The 20,935-nt window shown below is 49.6% G+C and overlaps 1 protein-coding gene across 2 annotated transcripts in view; it reads right to left on the reverse strand.

The window, feature by feature from the left end:
* The window catches only part of IGLON5 (IgLON family member 5), a 550,261-nt gene that overhangs the window by 65,475 nt on the left and 463,851 nt on the right, over positions 1–20,935 (reverse strand). For both annotated transcript variants that reach the window (XM_063942317.1, XM_063942318.1), the window contains exon 5: positions 1,293–1,424. In XM_063942317.1, coding sequence (XP_063798387.1) covers positions 1,293–1,424 — 132 coding nt within the window. The remainder of the gene's footprint in view (positions 1–1,292; positions 1,425–20,935) is intronic.

Consider the following 20,935-nt stretch of genomic DNA (forward strand, 5'->3'; position numbering starts at 1 on the left):
TGGTGGGGAGCTACTCCTGAAGTACAAAAAGCGATGCTTTTGTACTTGTGTGACGGGGCAGGGACTGACATGTGGGGCGGACTAGCCCTGTGCTGGGCGTCCCCCCGCATGTCAGTGTGACTGATCGTAGATGTGCTAAATTTAGCACATCTACGATCAGGTCTGAATTAGCCCCGAAGTTATCACTGTGAAGATGGTGCAGGCCTTAAGTATAGGTATATAATTATCCAGCAGCTCGGATAATTAGTACCCACTCCCCACCCCTCTTGGCGCCACTGATCATGGGTGTTGTTGAACACTACAATTGGAATATGACTACTATTGTCCTTTGTGTGCGGCTGTCTTCCTCCTGCCAAAGTCAGACATGATTGGGCATTTTGGGCCTGAGCGTCAGATGGATGGTTCTTATCTATCTGGTCACCCATTCAGCTGGTGGAAGCTTCAAGTCATACTAAAATCAAATTAACAGGCCCATCTCAAAGGTGCCAACTTCCTAGGTTTATTGCCAGTTTTAAAGCGTCACCAAAAACATTTATACCAGGCATCGGCAAACCACGGCATGCGTGCCGCAGGAGGCCATGCATGGATCTTTTGACTGGTAACCAGTGGGACCAATCCCTGGGGCCAGCCACCCTATGTTGTTGGAAGCCAAATCTACTGTTGAAAGGAATGGATCTAGAGATCCGTTTCTTAACTTCCACACTGAGTGTGTCACTCTCTTCCCCTCATCTGTTGGACAATGTGAGCGGGCCAGCATACCTCTGGTCGCACAAGTACTGGGAGCAAGAGAGACAGACAGTGTCTATAAATCAAGGTGGGATGTGGTCAGTGTTAATTCATTCTAGTCATGGGTGTGGTTGGGGTAGAGTTTAGGATCACCATGAAGGACACTTAATTCTAACCTCTACTGATGCCCTCTCTTCTACAACTATGGGGACTGGTGCCTGCAAACCCTGCCATTATATAGCTGTGCTGGCCTGGCACCAGTAATAGTCACTTCTCCAGCCATAAAAACTTGGAAAAGTTTGAAAGTGTAACTAAGTCCTATCTTGAAAGTATAGAATTACATCTACTTGGCCAACCAACTTCTCCAGGCTTTTATGGCTGAAGAAGGAACCAATGTCAGTGAGTGCAAGTAGCACCGACACCGTTGGAGTTCCGGGTTCATTGAGCTGTGGGAGATGGAGCTTATTGACAACAATACATAATTCCCTGCATCGTGAGAAATGACGGTGATGTTGCGTTTTACCATACATGTTATAATCAGCGTGTCACCTTCCACCAGCACTCACAGTTGACGGTAATCAGCACCTTCTTGCTGTCAGGTGCGGACACTCCATTAGACGTGATGCACTCGTACTCTCCCGCCTGCTGCCGGTTTATCTCGGTGATCTCCAACAGCTCGCCCTCACTGGAGAAGCCCTCTGCGTGGGGAAGGGGGGAAGGGAAGGGTCGGGGGGAGGGAAGGAGTGAGGGTTGTCGGGTAGGAATGAGAGACAAACACACACTTACAACACAGAAACACAACATGAAAGTTATCAACTCAAGTGAAGGGGCAGCAACTTTCTAGCCGAAGATAGATAATAAGTTTCCTATACCTCTAGATGAGGGGCGGTCAGGAAGTCATTGATTTGAATTGGCTTATAGTTTATTTTTGCCACCGACAAGATATAAAAAAAAAGTATGGCTACCCAAATCACCGTTACCAAATTTTGAAAATATATAATATATTTGAAAATATTTTCTATATTACATTTACTATTTCCTTACTGTTTCGGAACCATTAGGAGCTATTAAAATATGTGGAGTCTACCTATTAAACTCCAGCCAAGCTGTTGGTAAGGCTTGCTGACCATACTGTAGCAACAGGGGCGGAACTATAAGAAGCCTGAAGGTGAGGGAGCTAAGGGGCCTGGAGGATAGAGGGGCCTGACAATGTTGGGATGGGTTGCCCCTACTTCCAAAGCTGAGATTAGGCCCTTACTCTACTCATAGCCAGATCATCCATTAGTCAACTTGGGCACTCACTGGGTACTAAAGTACTCAGATTACCCTGGTAGGTGTGAAGATGTCCAAACCAGTATGTTGCCTAGGTCTTCACGGAGCATGCTTACCTACTCTTCTTGAATGTTTGCCAAACTTGAGTTTTTCAGCACTCCAGTACAGTGGGTCGGTCTGATGGCGTACCTTTGCTGTATTTGGCGCTGTCATTGGCCTGCCCCAAGCTTTTAAAAGCTACAAATTACAGAATTTCGCAGATGTACAGCCATGATGCTATTCCCGAGGCCAAGACTTTGCCCCTCCCAGCTCCAGAATCTTCCGGAGGTATCCTCTCAAAAACCGGCAAGTATGCCATTGGGTTTTAAATAATCTGGCTCAAGAGCTGATGTATTGAGAGTAGAGACAGGTTGCCTGAGAGGCAAGAATGGCTGCACTAGACCCCTGACCCAAATTTTGCTGTGGGGCCCGGTGACACACTGTTCCGCCCCTGCCTACCAACATAAAGTCCAGCATAGCTAGGGTTCAAAGAACATTTACAACTGGTTGTTGTTAGTTTCATATCACTATTCACGACTCAGAAATATGTTACAAACAGTACAGAACTTGTAAAGGAATTGGAAATGTTTGAAATACTGAAATGATTTGAAATATGGTGATATTAGAGCGCAACGTTTTGTCTTCACAATGTCACGATGTTGGGATTCAAAGAGTTAAATAACTTTAGTTTGAAGAACTGCTCACAACGAAGATAAAGGACATGCTAAAAATACTTATAAGACATCATTTGCGGCCATTTATCCGGAGTCCTATTGTTGCAGCAGGCAAAACGGAGTCCTCGAGGGAATATCACCTGCTGTTCAACCCACTTATAAATAAGAGGATGAGAATTCTAGCTTAGTGGAAATAAAGTCTTGCTATGTAATAATAACTTTCCATTACCTCTGAGGCAATCCCAGTTGTAGTCCCCGTATTTAATATTGCACAAATGCAACCTTAGTTTTTGTCTGTTTGATAACATTTTCAATATCAGCTCCCATACAACATGTTGTATAATAATAAGAACACACTTCAGATATAAAACACTGGAATTCTGGTCATGTACAGTGGCCATGCGGTTTTCAGTGCCATAGTTAACTCCTGTACTCACCTACAGTCAGTGGCGCCATGAGAGGGGGGGAGAGGGTACAAATTACCTGGGCCGAGGTCTGATAGAGGGGCCCAGGTCCACTATACTTTAAATTAGGCCATGCCCCTGAAAAGTACCTGGGCCCAACCGAGCGCTCTACTGCCCTGGCTGGGAGGCATGCCATGTTCCTGTGAGTGGGTTCTTCTGATGTTCTAGATCAGTGGTTCTCAAACTCGATCCTCAGGACCCCACACGGTTCACGTTTTCCATGTCACCCAGTAGCTGCACTGTGTATCACCAACTGCCACATTTTAAAAATCCACAGGTGACCTGCAAAACATGAACCGTGTGGGGTCCTGAGGACCGAGTTTGAGAACCTGTGTTCTAGATCGTCCCCAAAGAGGAGTGGCCATGCCCTCAGCATGCTGTGGTCACACTCCCTTCAGTGGGGGCAGGGGGGCCCAGGAAGTTGTTGTACCGGGGCACAGGATATCTCTTGGCAGCCCTGCCTACAGTACATAACCAATACACAGTATTAGTACATAGCAAAGAATGGTTACTGTAATCAGATGTTTGCAATGTCTAACCTGGGTGTAATCTCTTATATGGGCATTTTTCCATTGTACTGTAACTTTGTAATGACATACAGCTGTGTCGAACGGGATGCAGTTAATTTGCCGACAGTCAGGAGCCCGGTGTTCAGGATACCGACGTCAAAATCCCAACAGCCGACAATGCCGACATCCGGAATCCAGCGCACCAGGTCTATTCCCACTCGTGGGTGTCCATGATACCTATAGAGTGGGAATAGATCCTATGGCGAACGCAGTGAGCGCAGCGTGTCCGTAAGGGGACTCATCGCTTGCCCCGCTGCCGCCATGCTGGCGGGTGGGATGCCACTCTTGGGATGCTGACAGCCAGCATCCCGTCCACCGGTAAAACATATGTCATCCGTGTAGAACATCCTACGCCATTTGTCTATATATTTGCTTGCAAAGGAAAGCAGTAATGCATATAAACCACCACGGATAATTACAGGGGCAGCGCAATTCAATTAGTGGGGAATCACCGACGCGTGAATCCCTGAGGGCGTACTTTTCCTCACAGCTTCAGGAGCTGCGGCTAAATATCCAAGAGAAAAGGGGTTGATGCATGTGGATAAGTCATTGGTTCACAGTTTATGCAAAATCAGCGAGTTTCTGCGCAGTAATCCCAGATTTTAGGTGCGGTGGAAAAAGGCTATTTAATTTAATTTAATAGAATAGCCTTCCCCCCTACGCCGCATTACTTGAAAATTAGCCGCAGCGTTTGCCCCGACTCAGTTGTTATCTTGTAAACGCTAAATGCAAGTGGAAATAAGTGTTAACGGCATCTCACTGCATTTACACTGCATTCCCATGGAAAGGAATAGAACAGATCAATTTTGTTACCAAGACAGATGCACTGAAATGGAACAAGAGAAAAAAAACACCTGCTCTGCTATAAAACGCACATAATATAACACAACTAAGGGGGTCATTCCGAGTTGATCGCTCGCTAGCAGTTTTTAGCAGCTGTGCAAACGCTATGCCGCCTCCCACTGGGAGTGTATTTTAGCTTAGCAGAAGTGCGAACGAAAGGATCGCAGAGCGGCTACAAAGTTTTTTTGTGCAGTTTCAGAGTAGCTCAAAACCTACTCAGCGCTTGCGATCACTGCATACTGTTTAGTTCCTGTTTTGACGTCACAAACCCGCCTAGCGTTCGCCCAGCCACGCCTGCGTTTTTCCTGGCACGCCTGCGTTTTTCCAAACACTCCCTGAAAACGGTCAGTTGACATCCAGAAACGCCCACTTCATGTCAATCACTCTGCGGCCACCAGTGCGACTGAAATGCTTCGCTAGACCCTGTGCAAAACTACATCGTTCGTTGTGCCCGTACGATGCGCGTGCGCATTGCGCCGCATACGCATGCGCAGAACTACCGTTTTTTTAGCCTGATCGCTGCACTCCGAACAAATGGAGCTAGCGATCAACTCGGAATGACCCCCTATGTCCAGCCTCAATGCCCATACCAATTTTTACTTTCATGTCCCTTTATGCGTGCGCTTATTTTGCTTTAGAAACGCACCTGAAATGCAGGTTTAGGGGGAACCTAATACAATTTTTTTTCTGAAGACTGCTCCCTGGAAGTAGGATGAAACGTGTCGTAATGACACAAATCACATCACCAAATCCGACTTTAGTGAGCAATGAATGAGCCATGGTGCGATTTACGTATACATCCTTACTGTATACCAATTCTGGAAGTGGTAGCACTTGTGGGGCATTGGTGGACCGTATCTATCCCTCTGACTACCAAGCACACAATGACAGGTCTACACCTATTCAGTGCTGATCTCCTGTGCAGAGCAGTAATGAACAGAACGGTCTCGCTGATCGGCACAGTTGCGCGGTCTGGCTAAGGGGGTAATTCGGAGTTGATCGCAGATGTGCTAAATTTAGCACATCTACGATCAGTGGCGGCGATGCTTTTGTACCTGAGGAGTAGCTCCCTACCAGAGCAGCTCCTGCGCACTAGCAGAGAGCTACTTGCCGCATTCTGGGTCGCAGCGGCTGTGTGTGAAGTCACGCAGCCGCAGCGCCCCCCCCAATGGTCCGAACATGACTCCGTTGTCCGGGCCGCGCCCCGCCAACAGCGGTCTAATGCCGTTGGCTCGCCCCCTCCCGTCCCGCGGCCGTCTTTGCCTGTCAATCAGGCAGTGGCGATCGCACCAGTGAGAAGCTGATAGGATCTCACTGGGCTCCCGGGGTGTGCACGTGCAGTGCGGCCGCCGTGCGTGCGCACTCCACAAAAAGATTAAGACTGCGATCGCTGCCGTCCAGTCTGAATTACCCCCAATGTCAGGTGCACTGCTGCTCTTCATAGTAGGGATGGCTATTGACTATCAATGCTTAGCAACCATTGATGGTTTGTCACCAATGGTTGACGGTTTTGCTATCGATGGTGGCGGCTGCAGTTTCTTCTTCAGAGATATCATGGTCCCCCCCGTTGCACAGTGCTTAGCCCTGGCCCATCACACCCTTATTACCCCCACTCTTCTTTTCTGATTGGCCAGACACATCCACGTTACCCATCGTAGTGATGCCAATCGATGGTTCAAACTGTAATTGATTTTCTCTTGATGGTTTTCTGTTGATGGTTTTCTGTCATCGATGGTAAACCATTTGATTTCCAACCCTAACTGGGCATGGCTACACTCCCTTATTATGGGGGTCATTCCGAGTTGTTCGCTCGTTATTTTTTTTCGCTACGGAGCGATTAGTCGCAAACTGCGCATGCGCAATGTTCGCAGCGCGCCTGCGCCAAGTAAATTAGCTCAAAAGTTTGGTATTTTACTCACGGCGTAACAAAGTTTTTTCATCGTTCTGCTGATCGTAGTGTGATTGACAGGAAGTGGGTGTTTCTGGGCGGAAACTGACCGTTTTCTGAGAGTGTGCGGAAAAACGCAGACGTTTCAGGGAAAAACGCGGGAGTGTCTGGAGAAACGGGGGAGTGGCTGGGCGAACGCTGGGCGTGTGTGTGACGTCAAACCAGGAACGAAAAGGACTGAACTGATCGTAGTGTAGGAGTAAGTCTCGAGCTACTCAGAAACTGCTAAGAAGTGTCTATTCGCTATTTTGCTAATCATTCGTTCGCAATTCTGCTAAGCTAAGATTCACTCCCAGAGGGCGGCGGCTTAGCGTGTGCAATGCTGCTAAAAGCAGCTAGCGAGCGAACAACTCGGAATCACCCCCTATGTGCCTGATCCAGTAGTACGTAAATCCGGTGCTTTGTGTACTGCTCCAATGTTGGCACCATGGGGGGTGATTCCGAGTTGTTCGCTCGTTATCTGCTTTTAGCAGCATTGCACACGCTAAGCCGCCGCCTACTGGGAGTGAATCTAAGCTTAGCAGAATTGCGAACGAAAGATTAGCAGAATTGCGAATAGAAAATTCTTAGCAGTTTCTGAGTAGCTCGAGACTTACTCCTACACTGTGATCAGTTCAGTCCTTTTCGTTCCTGGTTTGATGTCACAAACACGCCCAGCGTTTGCCCAGCCACTCCCCCGTTTCTCCAGACTCTCTCGCGTTTTTCCCTGACACGCCTGCGTTTTTCCGCACACTCCCAGAAAACGGTCAGTTTCCGCCCAGAAACACCCACTTCCTGTCAATCACACTCCGATCAGCAGAACGATGGAAAAACTTTGTTACGCCGTGAGTAAAATACCAAACTTTTGAGCGAATTTACTTGGCGCAGGCGCGCTGCGTACATTGCACATGCGCAGTTTGTGACTAATCGCTCCGTAGCGAAAAAAAATAACGAGCGAACAACTCGGAATCATCCCCCATGTGCAGGACCTGTACCGCCCATGCGCCGGAGTTCTACTGTGAGATCTCTTGCAGTTCCACAAAGCAGCAGCCTGACTGATGGGTTGCGGCCGTTTGGTGGTGGGCCGGGAGTGGCCAGCACTCAAATAACCAGGAGCGTGTTGCCCCTGTTTTCTGGGAATGCCGCAGCAGCAAATTTGTTAGTAGTTGGGCAAAACCATGTGCACTGCAGGGGGGGGGCAGATGTAACATGTGCAGAGAGAGTAAGATTTGGGTGGGGTGTGTTCAAACTGAAATCTAAATTGCAGTGTAAAAATAAAGCAGCCAGTATTTACCCTGCACAGAAACAAAATAACCCACTCAAATCTAACTCTCTCTGCAAATGTTATATCTCCCCCCCCCCCCCCCCCCCTGCAGTGAACAAATTTGCTGCTGCGATCAACTCTGAATTACGCCCCATGTACAGAAAAAGCCTCCTGTGGCAATAGCATATTTTCACGTTGCTGCTCCATACAAAGACTCAGCTGCTGTGTGTACTGGGTCCACCTCTGAATCAGACACAGACTGTGTACCGCGTGCTATTGTTGGAAGTATGTCTGCGGCATAGTCATACCCACTTGATGATGCAAATCATGTAATCAAGCCCCGCCCACAATTTCTCCTTGAAGGTAGGTATGATGATTTGGGACAATAGGTGACACGGGGAGTGTAATAGCCTGCGACTTGCAGGAATTGGCAAGATCCCAGCGAGTCCGCCCAAATGTTTTAAAGAGGCAATCATTTAAAAGGCAAAACCAAAGCCTCTCTGAGAATCGCCGACAATACAAAGATAGACGGTGAACACAGGAAAAGTGGGAGCAGCCATAAAATACTGGCGCACGTGTTCTATAACCTATAGCAACCTGCCCTCATTTTATAGGCTGTACTAGAGAAATGCTAGGACATTATGCTGTGTGGTGCAGCATCTGTGTTAGCATTGTCACTGGGGCACCGGTGGGTATAAATTTCCCCCCACAGAGATAAACGAGACAGAAAGTGAAAGAAGACAGGCATAAAACAAGAGAAAAATCAATTCAGATGGAGTAAGCGTACCCAGGCAGAGAATGTGCGTGCGGCCATTTCTGTCTCCCTGTAATCTGTCATTAACATGCGATAAGCCGGCCGGTCCCCGGTCCTGGCATTCTGCAGAGGGAAAGCCAGGGCACGCACGGATGTTTTAGTAAACAAGAGAGATTAGACGCTATGGCGCGGTTGTGATTGTCGTAAGGACGCTGTGTGAGCCTGCGGAGCAGGGAACGGGGCACAACCAAGTGTATAATATGGTAGGTGGAGCTGTTATCAGTAATGGAAGCAGAGTCTATCCGCAGTTCGCGCCGGATCCTGTGCGCAGGAGGGATAAATTGAGATTAACAATGACTGCTACTCACACAGACAACAAAGCCGGTATCTGACAACACAGAGAGGATGAGGAATGACTGCACAGAAAGCTGCGCATTCAGGGGAAGTAAATGACACGGTGTGTAACGAGGAGAGACACAAAATGGCATCACAGTGGACGGCGGACTGGCCTTCTGGAGACCTTATAACCCTATTTACCGTCTGCTGAAGAGAAAGCTGCAGACTAGAATGCCCTATCGCCGGCCAGACAGAAGCTGTCGTATAGGAGACTGCTCAGGGGTCTATTCAAGTTCTTATAAAGTGTGGAGAAGTGAGCCTGTGGAGAAGTTGCCAATGGCAACCAATCAGCATTGAAGTATCTGTTATAATTTGGATACTATACAATTGTACAGAGCAGCTATTTGGTTGCCATGGGCAACTTCTCCACTCTTTTCACTGCTTCATGAATAGACCCCTAAAGACTGTCTAGGTACAGTACATGATAGGATGAGGGCCTGGTCTAGGGCCCCAGTGATAGAGTTTGACTTAACCTACAATGGCACTTCAAAAGTCCTTTCTATGCCTTAAGGGGGACATGTACTAAACAGTGATAAAAGATGAGAAGTGAGCCAGCAGAGAAGTTGCCCATGACAAGCACTGAAGAGTAGTGCTTCTGCGGCTTTGTATTATTGCTGGTTGAGGAGTACCAGTGCCCCCCCCCCAGTGGTGCAGTGTGTTTTGCCGACATTCAAGCGACTCACCTTGAGACAGGGCTGGATTAAGGCTGGTGTGGGCCCCGGGCAACAAACATGTGGGTCTTCCACCACTAAAAATTGTGGCCAAAGAAAACCCCCTGCGTGCGCGGGAGGGTCGGCAGGCACTCGCACACTCACATACACACTCACTCACTCACTCACACACACAATGACTCACACACACATACTCACCCACATACGGAGCAGCAGCTTTACAGCAGCGCACGCTGGCAGCTCAGTCAGTGTCTCGCGGGGTAGTGAAGTGAAATCCCGCGAGACACTGACTGAGCCGCCGGCGTGCGTTACTGAGTCACACGTTAGGGGCCCCCACAGACTGCGTTTTAAATCGGAGCAGTCTCTGTCAGCTGCCGCCGAGAAGCTCTATGTACACTCTGTACACGGAGCTCCTCGGCGGCTGCTGACAGAGACTGCTACGATATATAAAGCAGTCTGTGGGTGTCCCTAATGTGTGGGGGCCCGGGACGGCCGCCCTTGTCGCCCCTAGGATAATCCAGCTCTGCCTTGAGGTGGGGGTGGTTTTCAGTTTGCCGGCTGGCGTGATCCTGGCGCACAGTATACCAGCGCCGGAATCCCGACAACTGGCATACCGACACCTTTTCTCCCTCTTGGGGGTCCACGACCCCCCCGGAGGGAGAATGGTTGGGATTCCGGCGCCAGTATGCTGGCCGCCGGCGTACCATACTACACCCCTTGAGATGAAGCACTGACTCTTTCCACCATACTCATGTCCCCCTGTTTAATGCACAGAGGGAGAGGGGTATCAGTGGCTTTGGAACCTCTGACTGAAGGGGAGGAGTAGCAAGTGAGGGAGAAGGCAAATGCCCCCAGGCTACAACTGATGCTGCAACAGAGATCCAGATAGCGATGGTGCCCTCCACGCTGCAAAGCATCTATGTAACAAGTACCGGCTGAGCACAACTGCTCAGTACTGGCGGCTTCTTCTGTGCACCTTCCCGTCATTATGTACTTACAGTATGTGGACTGGTGCTACCAGAGGCATAATGAGGGATGTGTGACCAGTGCTGCTACCCAGGGAGCCCTTTTACAGCATCCGGGCACCCTGCTACATAGACAGCCGCTGCCACAGCACCATCCTGCTCTCCGGTGCTCTTCTATGCGCCATGGGTGGTGGGTGCTGGCCCAGGGTAACCTTACACCCTGCTAGGGCCCTGAGAGCTGCAGTCATTGTGTCTAGGCAAAGTGGTTTGTATAGGAATGAGTGAAGCTGCAATGACATGTGTTGCAATTGCAAGTCGAGTTTTGCAGAAGAAGAGGCCGATCCACAGTGGTGCAACGTTCCGGAAAATAAGAATTTACTTACCGATAATTCTATTTCTCGTAGTCCGTAGTGGATGCTGGGAACTCCGTAAGGACCATGGGGAATAGCGGCTCCGCAGGAGACTGGGCACAAAAGTAAAGCTTTAGGACTACCTGGTGTGCACTGGCTCCTCCCCCTATGACCCTCCTCCAAGCCTCAGTTAGGATACTGTGCCCGGACGAGCGTACACAATAAGGAAGGATTTATGAATCCCGGGTAAGACTCATACCAGCCACACCAATCACACCGTACAACTTGTGATCTGAACCCAGTTAACAGCATGATAACAGAGGAGCCTCTGGATAGATGGCTCACAACAATAACCCGATTTAGTTAACAATAACTATGTACAAGTATTGCAGACAATCCGCACTTGGGATGGGCGCCCAGCATCCACTACGGACTACGAGAAATAGAATTATCGGTAAGTAAATTCTTATTTTCTCTGACGTCCTAGTGGATGCTGGGAACTCCGTAAGGACCATGGGGATTATACCAAAGCTCCCAAACGGGCGGGAGAGTGCGGATGACTCTGCAGCACCGAATGAGAGAACTCCAGGTCCTCCTCAGCCAGGGTATCAAATTTGTAGAATTTAGCAAACGTGTTTTCCCCTGACCAAGTAGCTGCTCGGCAAAGTTGTAAAGCCGAGACCCCTCGGGCAGCCGCCCAAGATGAGCCCACCTTCCTTGTGGAATGGGCTTTTACAGATTTTGGCTGTGGCAGGCCTGCCACAGAATGCGCCAGCTGAATTGTATTACAAATCCAACGAGCAATAGTCTGCTTAGAAGCAGGAGCACCCAGCTTGTTGGGTGCATACAGGATAAACAGCGAGTCAGATTTTCTGACTCCAGCCGTCCTGGAAACATATATTTTCAAGGCCCTGACTACGTCCAACAACTTGGAGTCCTCCAAGTCACTAGTAGCCGCAGGTACCACAATAGGTTGGTTCAGATGAAACACTGATACCACCTTAGGGAGAAAATGAGGACGAGTCCTCAATTCCGCCCTGTCTGAATGGAAGATCAGATAAGGGCTTTTACAGGATAAAGCCCGCCAATTCTGACACGCGCCTGGCCGAGGCCAGGGCCAACAACATGACCACTTTCCATGTGAGATATTTTAACTCCACAGATTCAAGTGGTTCAAACCAATGTGACTTTAGGAACCCCAAAACTACATTGAGATCCCAAGGTGCCACTGGAGGCACAAAAGGAGGCTGTATATGCAGTACCCCTTTTACAAACGTCTGAACTTCAGGAACTGAAGCTAGTTCTTTCTGGAAGAAAATTGACAGGGCCGAAATTTGAACCTTAATGGACCCCAAATTTAGGCCCATAGACACTCCTGTTTACAGGAAATGCAGGAATCGACCTAGTTGAAATTCCTCCATCGGGGCCTTACTGGCCTCGCACCACGCAACATATTTTCGCCAAATGCGGTGATAATGCTTTGCGGTTACATCTTTCCTGGCTTGATCAGGGTAGGGATGACTTCATCCGGAATGCCTTTTTCCTTTAGGATCTGGCGTTCAACCTCCCTGTCGTCAAACGCAGCCGCGGTAAGTCTTGGAATAGACAGGGTCCTTGCTAGAGCAGGTCCCTTCTTAGAGGTAGAGGCCACGGGTCCTTCGTGAGCATCTCTTGAAGTTCCGGGTACCAAGTCCTTCTTGGCCAATCCGGAGCCACGAGTATAGTTCTTACTCCCCTCCGTCTTATAATTCTCAGTACTTTTGGTATGAGAGGAAGAGGAGGGAACACATACACTGACTGGTACACCCACGGTGTTACCAGAGTGTCCACAGCTATTGCCTGAGGGTCCCTTGACCTGGCGCAATACCTGTCCAATTTTTTGTTTAGGCGGGACGCCATCATGTCCACCTTTGGTTTTTCCCAACGGTTTACAATCATGTGGAAGACTTCTGGGTGAAGTCCCCACTCTCCCGGGTGGAGGTCGTGCCTGCTGAGGAAGTCTGCTGAGGAAGCCTGCTGAGGAAGCCTCTGCTCAGGCACAGGCTGAGTAGCCGGCTGTCTCATGTCATCAATCTTTTGTAAAGAGCTGACACTGTCACGTAATTCCTTCCATAAGCTCAGCCACTCAGGTGTCGACTCCCTAGGGGGTGACATCTCCATTACAGGCAATTTCTCCGCCTCCACACCATTTTCCTCCTCATACATGTCGACACAATCGTACCGACACACAGCACACACACAGGGAATGCTCTGATAGAGGACAGGACCCCACTAGCCCTTTGGGGAGACAGAGGGAGAGTATGCCAGCACACACCAGAGCGCTATATATATACAGGGATAACCTTATAGAAGTGTTTTTCCCCTTATAGCTGCTGTTTTATTAATACTGCGCCTAATTAGTGCCCCCCTCTCTTTTTTAACCCCTTTCTGTAGTGTAGTAACTGCAGGGGAGAGCCAGGGAGCTTCCCTCCAACGGAGCTGTGAGAGAAAATGGCGCCAGTGTGCTGAGGAGATAGGCTCCGCCCCTTTTTCGCTGACTTTTCTCCCGCATTTTTATGGATTCTAGCAGGGGTTAAAATACATCCATATAGCCCTGGGGGTTATATGTGATGTATGTTTGCCAGCCAAGGTGTTTTTATTGCTGCTCAGGGCGCCCCCCCTCAGCGCCCTGCACCCTCAGTGACTGCAGTGTGAGGTGTGTATGAGGAGCAATGGCGCACAGCTGCAGTGCTGTGCGCTACCTTGTTGAAGACCGAAGTCTTCTGCCGCCGATTTCCAGGACCATCTTCTTGTTTCTGGCTCTGTAAGGGGGACGGCGGCGCGGCTCTGGGACCGGACTCCGAGGCTGGGCCTGTGTTCGGTCCCTCTGGAGCTAATGGTGTCCAGTAGCCAAGAAGCCCAAGCTGGCTGCAAGCAGGCAGGTTCGCTTCTTCTCCCCTTAGTCCCTCAATGCAGTGAGCCTGTTGCCAGCAGGTCTCACTGAAAATAAAAAACCTAAAACTAAACTTTCACTAAGAAGCTCAGGAGAGCCCCTAGTGTGCACCCTTCTCGGCCGGGTACAAAAATCTAACAGAGGCTTGGAGGAGGGTCATGGGGGGAGGAGCCAGTGCACACCAGGTAGTCCTAAAGCTTTACTTTTGTGCCCAGTCTCCTGCGGAGCCGCTATTCCCCATGGTCCTTACGGAGTTCCCAGCATCCACTAGGACGTCAGAGAAAACTACAAGAGTTTGGACAAAGCCACTTATCACTACGTTCCTCCACACATACATGTGGCCTAATTAAATAATCACTGGATAGTAATGATGTGGGTTCAAGATAGACATGTGTTCCCAGAAGATGACCTCAGTTCAAGCACTCGTACCCTGAAAATGTTCCGTTTTCGGAGCTTGATGAAAATGCGGCAGCCACACAAGACCACGAGTGACGAATTGGCTGCTACTTAATGAACAGGCCCCTGTGTGCCTATAAATATAGCTGTATAGAAGCCTGAAAACATGCTTGTGGCTATAAATCTTAAGGAGGGGCCACCCATCCAAGTTCCGTCACACCAAACTGATAACCTGAATGACACACTTAGGGAACGGCAAAATCTGTGCATTTCTCGCAGCGTCCATTAGAAATCAGATTTATTGTTGCTGGAGTTGGCACAATGAAAAGTTCTAAAGCAGAGTGTGACAACAGAAGAATATGAAAGCAAAGAACGACCTGGTTTTCTTTTCTTCTCAGCTAAGGAAAGTGACTGATGTATGTAATAGAATTTCTTGTACTTTAACACCCCCCCCCCCCCCACAGAGAAGAGTTGTTTCTTGTTTGCTGTTTCTTCATAAAAGTTTGGGCCTGATCCTCCTGAGGCACAAGCAATGCCAATGTTCATGCAATGCGGAACACTTATACAGCCCATGCGTCTCACAGTATGTACCCACAGAGGCGCAATTGCGACTTAGTGTCGGACTGGGGCGTGAAGGGCACACCAGGGAATGCAGTGGTAGGCTTAATAGGTAGGTAGGCTTAATGGGTGTGGTCAGCCAGAAAGGGGGGGGGGGGGTCCATTCGCCAAAGAGAGACTTGACTATCCAATAAGGAGGACATGTAATGAAAATGGGGCAGATGTTTTAAGCCTGGAGAAATGATAAAGCGTGCACCAGCCAATAATTATGACAGTTAGGAGCTGATTGGCTGGTGCGTTATTACCTTCCACTTATAACTTCTTTATCACTTCTCCAGGCTTAATACATCTGCCCCAGAGTCGCTATATAAAGGGATAGGAGTGTGTCAGGATCACACACTTTGATTGGCCGGAGGGCTACTCTTGGTGTAGTTTCCATAGAAACAAACCAAGCACCCAAGTCCATCCATGTTCCTGCACCACCAAATTACTGATACCTGGAGGAGGATGTGGGGACCTCATTCAGCGGGGCCCACCGGATATTTCCCCAAAGTGCCAGTCCAACCCTGGACAGAGGGGTCTATTCATGAAGCAGCGAAAAGAGTGGAGAAGTGAGCCTGTGGAGAAGTTGCCCATGGCAACCAATCAGCTTCTCCGTACAATTGTATAGTATGCAAATTATAAATGTTACTTCAATGCTGATTGGTAGCCATGGGCAACTTCTCCACTGGCTCACTTCTCCACACTTTTCACTGCTTCATGAATAGACCCCTTAGTGCTTGCACAGTCAGACGCAGGCTTGTACGCCAACTAAAGGGCTGCTACTAGTATTAGCAGAAAGTGGCAGAAGCATCTATAAAGCCTTACGCTCCAGGATTCATGATTGTATTGTCTGCAATGGACACAGTCAGCCCCGTCCGCCACAGCGTTTACATAAGGAGAGGCAGCGAAAGTGTTAATTATACCTATGCAGTATCTTAAAATAAATGGGAAAGCCTCCTGTATTCTTGGCCTACATGTAACTGGCTCTCCCAACTTCCTGGCAAACCTCTTACTCCATACATCAATGTCAGCGGCCTGGGATGATGTATACGTTTAATGCATTACACTAATACATCAAGAAAGAGATGGCTGGCTGATAATGTATGAATATAATGCATCACCCTGCCGCTGTCTGTCTCCTGATGTATGGTTTCAGCAGCCCTCCGTCTTTGCTGGGGGATGACTATGTCTGAGAGCCGCTCTTCACATCCATTCCTGTACTCCATTCATCTACAGGTGTCTCCGACTGCAGCCAGGCCCAGTGTGTGGTGTGTAACCAGGCCAGATCGAGCTCCCAGTATCTCGCTGTGCTATTATTACAGTGCTATAGTTATCATCCGGCCACCAGCAATTCTCCAGCTCTGGCCGGCTACAACTAACCTCAGCACAGACATCATTGTGTGAGAATGACTACACGTTGCACCTCCCATCAGGAACCCTGCTCAGCATATGGGCAAGTAATCTACAGGACACCACTCTGCACACCAACGTGTTGATCCAGACACCGCTCTGTATACATCCTGTGCTGATCCAGACACCGCTCTGTATACACTCCGTGCTGATGCAGACACCACTCTGTACACACCCTGTGCTGATCCAGACACCGCTCTGTATACACTCCGTGCTGATGCAGACACCACTCTGTACACACCCTGTGCTGATCCAGACACCGCTCTGTATACACCCTGTGCTGATCCAGACACCACTCTGTACACACCCTGTGCTGATCCAGACACCGCTCTGTACACACCCTGTGCTGATCCAGACACCGCTGTGTACACACTCCGTGCCGATCCAGACACCGCTCTGTATACACCCTGTGCTGATCCAGACACCGCTCTGTATACACCCTGTGCTGATCCAGACACCGCTCTGTATACACCCTGTGCTGATCCAGACACCGCTCTGTATACACTCCGTGCTGATCCAGACACCGCTCTGTATACACTCCGTGCTGATGCAGACACCACTCTGTACATCTCCTGTGCTGATGCAGACACCGCTCTGTACACACCCTGCACTGATCCAGACAACGCTCTGTACACACCCTGTGCTGATGCAGACACCACTCTGTATACCTCCTGTGCTGATGCAGACACTGCTCTGTACACACCCTGCACTGATCCAGACACCACTCTGTACACACCCTGTGCTGATGCAGACACCACTCTGTGCACCTCCTGTGCTGATGCAAACACAGCTCTGTACAAACCCTGCACTGATCCAGACACCACTCTGTACACACCTTGTGCTGATGCAGACACCACTCTGTACACCTCCTGTGCTGATGCAGACACTGCTCTGTACACACCCTGCACTGATCCAGACACCGCTCAGTACACACCCTGTGCTGATGCAGACACCGCTCTGTACACAACCTGTGCAGATGCAGACACCACTCTGTACAAACCCTGTGCTGATCCGGACAACGCTCTGTACACACCCTGTGCTGATCCAGACAACGCTCTGTACACACCCTGTGCTGATCCAGACACCGCTCTGTACACACCCTGTGCTGATCCAGACATCGCTCTGTACACACCCTGTGCTGATCCAGACAACGCTCTGTACACACCCTGTGCTGATCCAGACACCGCTCTGTACACACCCTGTGCTGATCCAGACATCGCTCTGTATACACCCTGTGCTGATCCAGACATCGCTCTGTATACACCCTGTGCTGAACCAGACACCGCTCTGTACACACCCTGTGCTGATCCAGACATCGCTCTGTATACACCCTGTGCTGATCCAGACACCGCTCTGTACACACCCTGTGCTGATCCAGACACCGCTCTGTACACACCCTGTGCTGATCCAGTCACCACTCTGTACACACCCTGTGCTGATCCAGACACCGCTCTGTACACACCCTGTGCTGAACCAGACACCGCTCTGTACACACCCTGTGGTGGTCCAGACACCACTCTGTATACACCCCCTGTGCTGATCCAGACACCGCTCTGTACATACCCTGTGCTGGTCCAGACACCACTCTGTATACACCCCCTGTGCTGATCCAGACACCGCTCTGTACATACCCTGTGCTGGTCCAGACACCACTCTGTATACACCCCCTGTGCTGATCCAGACACCGCTCTGTACATACCCTGTGCTGGTCCAGACTCCACTCTGTATACACCCCCTGTGCTGATCCAGACACCGCTCTGTACATACCCTGTGCTGGTCCAGACACCACTCTGTATACACCCCCTGTGCTGATCCAGACACCGCTCTGTACACACCCTGTGCTGGTCCAGACACCACTCTGTATACACCCCCTGTGCTGATCCAGACACCGCTCTGTACATACCCTGTGCTGAACCAGACACCGCTCTGTATACACCCCCTGTGCTGATCCAGACAATGCTCTGTACACACCCTGTGCTGATCCAGACACCGCTCTGTATACACCCCATGTGCTGATCCAGACACCGCTCTGTATACAACCTGTGCTGATCCAGTCACCACTCTGTACACACCCTGTGCTGATCCAGTCACCACTCTGTACACACCCTGTGCTGATCCAGACACCGCTCTGTACACACCGTGTGCTGATTCAGACACTGCTCTGTATACACCCTGTGCTGAGCCAGACACCGATCTATACACACCCTGTCCTGATCCAGACACCGCTCTGTATACACCCTGTGCTGATCCAGTCACCACTCTGTACACACCGTGTGCTGATCCAGTCACCACTCTGTACACACCCTGCGCTGATCCAGACACCGCTCTGTATACACCCTGTGCTGATCCAGAAACCACTCTGTACACACCGTGTGCTGATCCAGTCACCACTCTGTACACACCCTGCGCTGATCCAGACACCGCTCTGTATACACCCTGTGCTGATCCAGACATCGCTCTGTATACACCCCGTACTGATCCTGACACCACTCTGAACACACCCTACGCTGATCCAGACACCGCTCTGTATACACCCTGGGCTGATCCAGATACCGCTCTATACACACCCTGCGCTGATCCAGACACCACTCTGTACACACCCTGTGCTGATCTAGGCCCTCATTCCGAGTAGTTCGCTCGTTATTTTTCTTCGCATCGCAGCGATTTTCCGCAAACTGCGCATGCGCAATGTTCGCACCGCGCCTGCGCCAAGTAAATTTGCTAAGAAGTTTGGTATTTTACTCACGGCTTAACGAAGAAATTTCTTCGTTCTGGTGATCGGAGTGTGATTGATAGGAAGTGGGTGTTTCTGGGCGGAAACTGCCCGTTTTATGGGAGTGTGTGAAAAACGCTGCCGTTTCTGGGAAAAACGCGGGAGTGGCTGGAGAAACGGGGGAGTGTCTGGGCGAACGCTGGGTGTGCTTGTGACGTCAAACCAGGAACGAAAAGGACTGAACTGATCGCAGTGGCAGAGTAAGTCTCGAGCTACTCGGAAACTGCAAAAAAAATTCTAATCGCTATTGTATTCGCAATTCTGCTAATCTTTCGTTCGCAACTCTGCTAAGCTAAGATTCACTCCCAGTAGGCGGCGGCTTAGCGTGTGCAATGCTGCTAAAAGCAGCTAGCGAGCGAACAACTCGGAAAGAGGGCCCTAGTCCACAACTCTGTGCAAGAGCTGGTGATGCTCCAGTGTGCTGCACTAATCCATTGTGTAATGCTGTATACAATCAGGGTGTTATACACCAGGATGTAGCATGACAAGACTCACTGATTTATACAGATAATAATATTATTAATTAATCTAAACCCAGCTTTACTCCATCCGGAATGTGCAAAACCCAATATATGTAGTACTCTAGATGTATGTCTTGTACTGCTTAAATATTGTGCAGTGCTAATATCCCCTACTAGACAGGATCACAGCTGCAATCAGCAAGCGTCGTGCTCTAAATCCAAACATATTGTATCACGCAGCAATATCCTGTATTAATCCAGAAACCAGATGTGCAAACAATATGCCATAGATTTACACTATTCAGAAGTGCTCTATATTTTCAGCATGGATATTAATGCACATATAGAGCTCAGAAATAAAAGGTATTACTTCTCCTGTACTCTGAATTTTACACAAGTACAACATTAGCTGACCACCGGATATAATGATAGTACAATTCTATGACACAGTATATAGACATAGGACACAGGGCCGGTTGGAGCGCTTGCAGCGCCCCGGGCAGGAAATGGGGGCGTGGCTTCATACAGGGGGCGTGGTCAGTTACGCCCCCTGTACAGTATGAGCGCCGCTGAAATGATGTGCGGTGCGCGATGACGTGCGCTACGCGTCTAGTTCCCTTCGTGGAGAGGACCTTTGCTGTGCGGTGCGCGATGACGTCATGGCGCACCGCACAGTAAAGGTCCTCTCCATGAAGGGAAACTAGACGCGTAGCGTCTAGTTCCCTTCACAGCGGGGGGCAGCGGGACAGACCGGGCAGCGGGGGGCACAGCAGCAGCGGATCTTGCCATGGTGCGGTGCCCTCCGGAAGGCGCCAACGCCCTCCGGAAGGCGGCGCCCCGGGCAAAAGTCCTGCTTGCCCGTGGCAAGATCCGCTACTGATAGGACACTACACCCCCAACATGACCCAACCACTGGACATGATCATAATACATCTATTACACCCTATACAGACATAGGACACTACACCCCAACATGACCTGACCACTGGACATGATCATAATACATCTATTACACCCTATACAGACATAGGACACTACACCCCAACATGACCTGACCACTGGACATGACCATAATACATCTATTACACTCTATACAGACATAGGACACTACACCCCCAACATGACCTGACCACTGGACATGACCATAATACATCTATTACACCCTATACAGACATAGGACACTACACACCAACATGACCTGACCACTGGACATGACCATAATATATCTATTACACCCTATACAGACATAGGACACTACACCCCAACATGACCTGACCATAATACATCTATTACACCCTATACAGACAAAGGACATTACACCTCCAACATGACCTGACCATAATACATCTATTACACCCTATACAGACATAGGACACTACACCCCCAACATGACCTGACTGCTGGACATGACCATAATACATCTATTACACCCTATACAGACAAAGGACA

Source organism: Pseudophryne corroboree, chromosome 10, assembly GCF_028390025.1.
Source record: "Pseudophryne corroboree isolate aPseCor3 chromosome 10, aPseCor3.hap2, whole genome shotgun sequence".
Lineage (NCBI taxonomy): Eukaryota > Metazoa > Chordata > Amphibia > Anura > Myobatrachidae > Pseudophryne > Pseudophryne corroboree.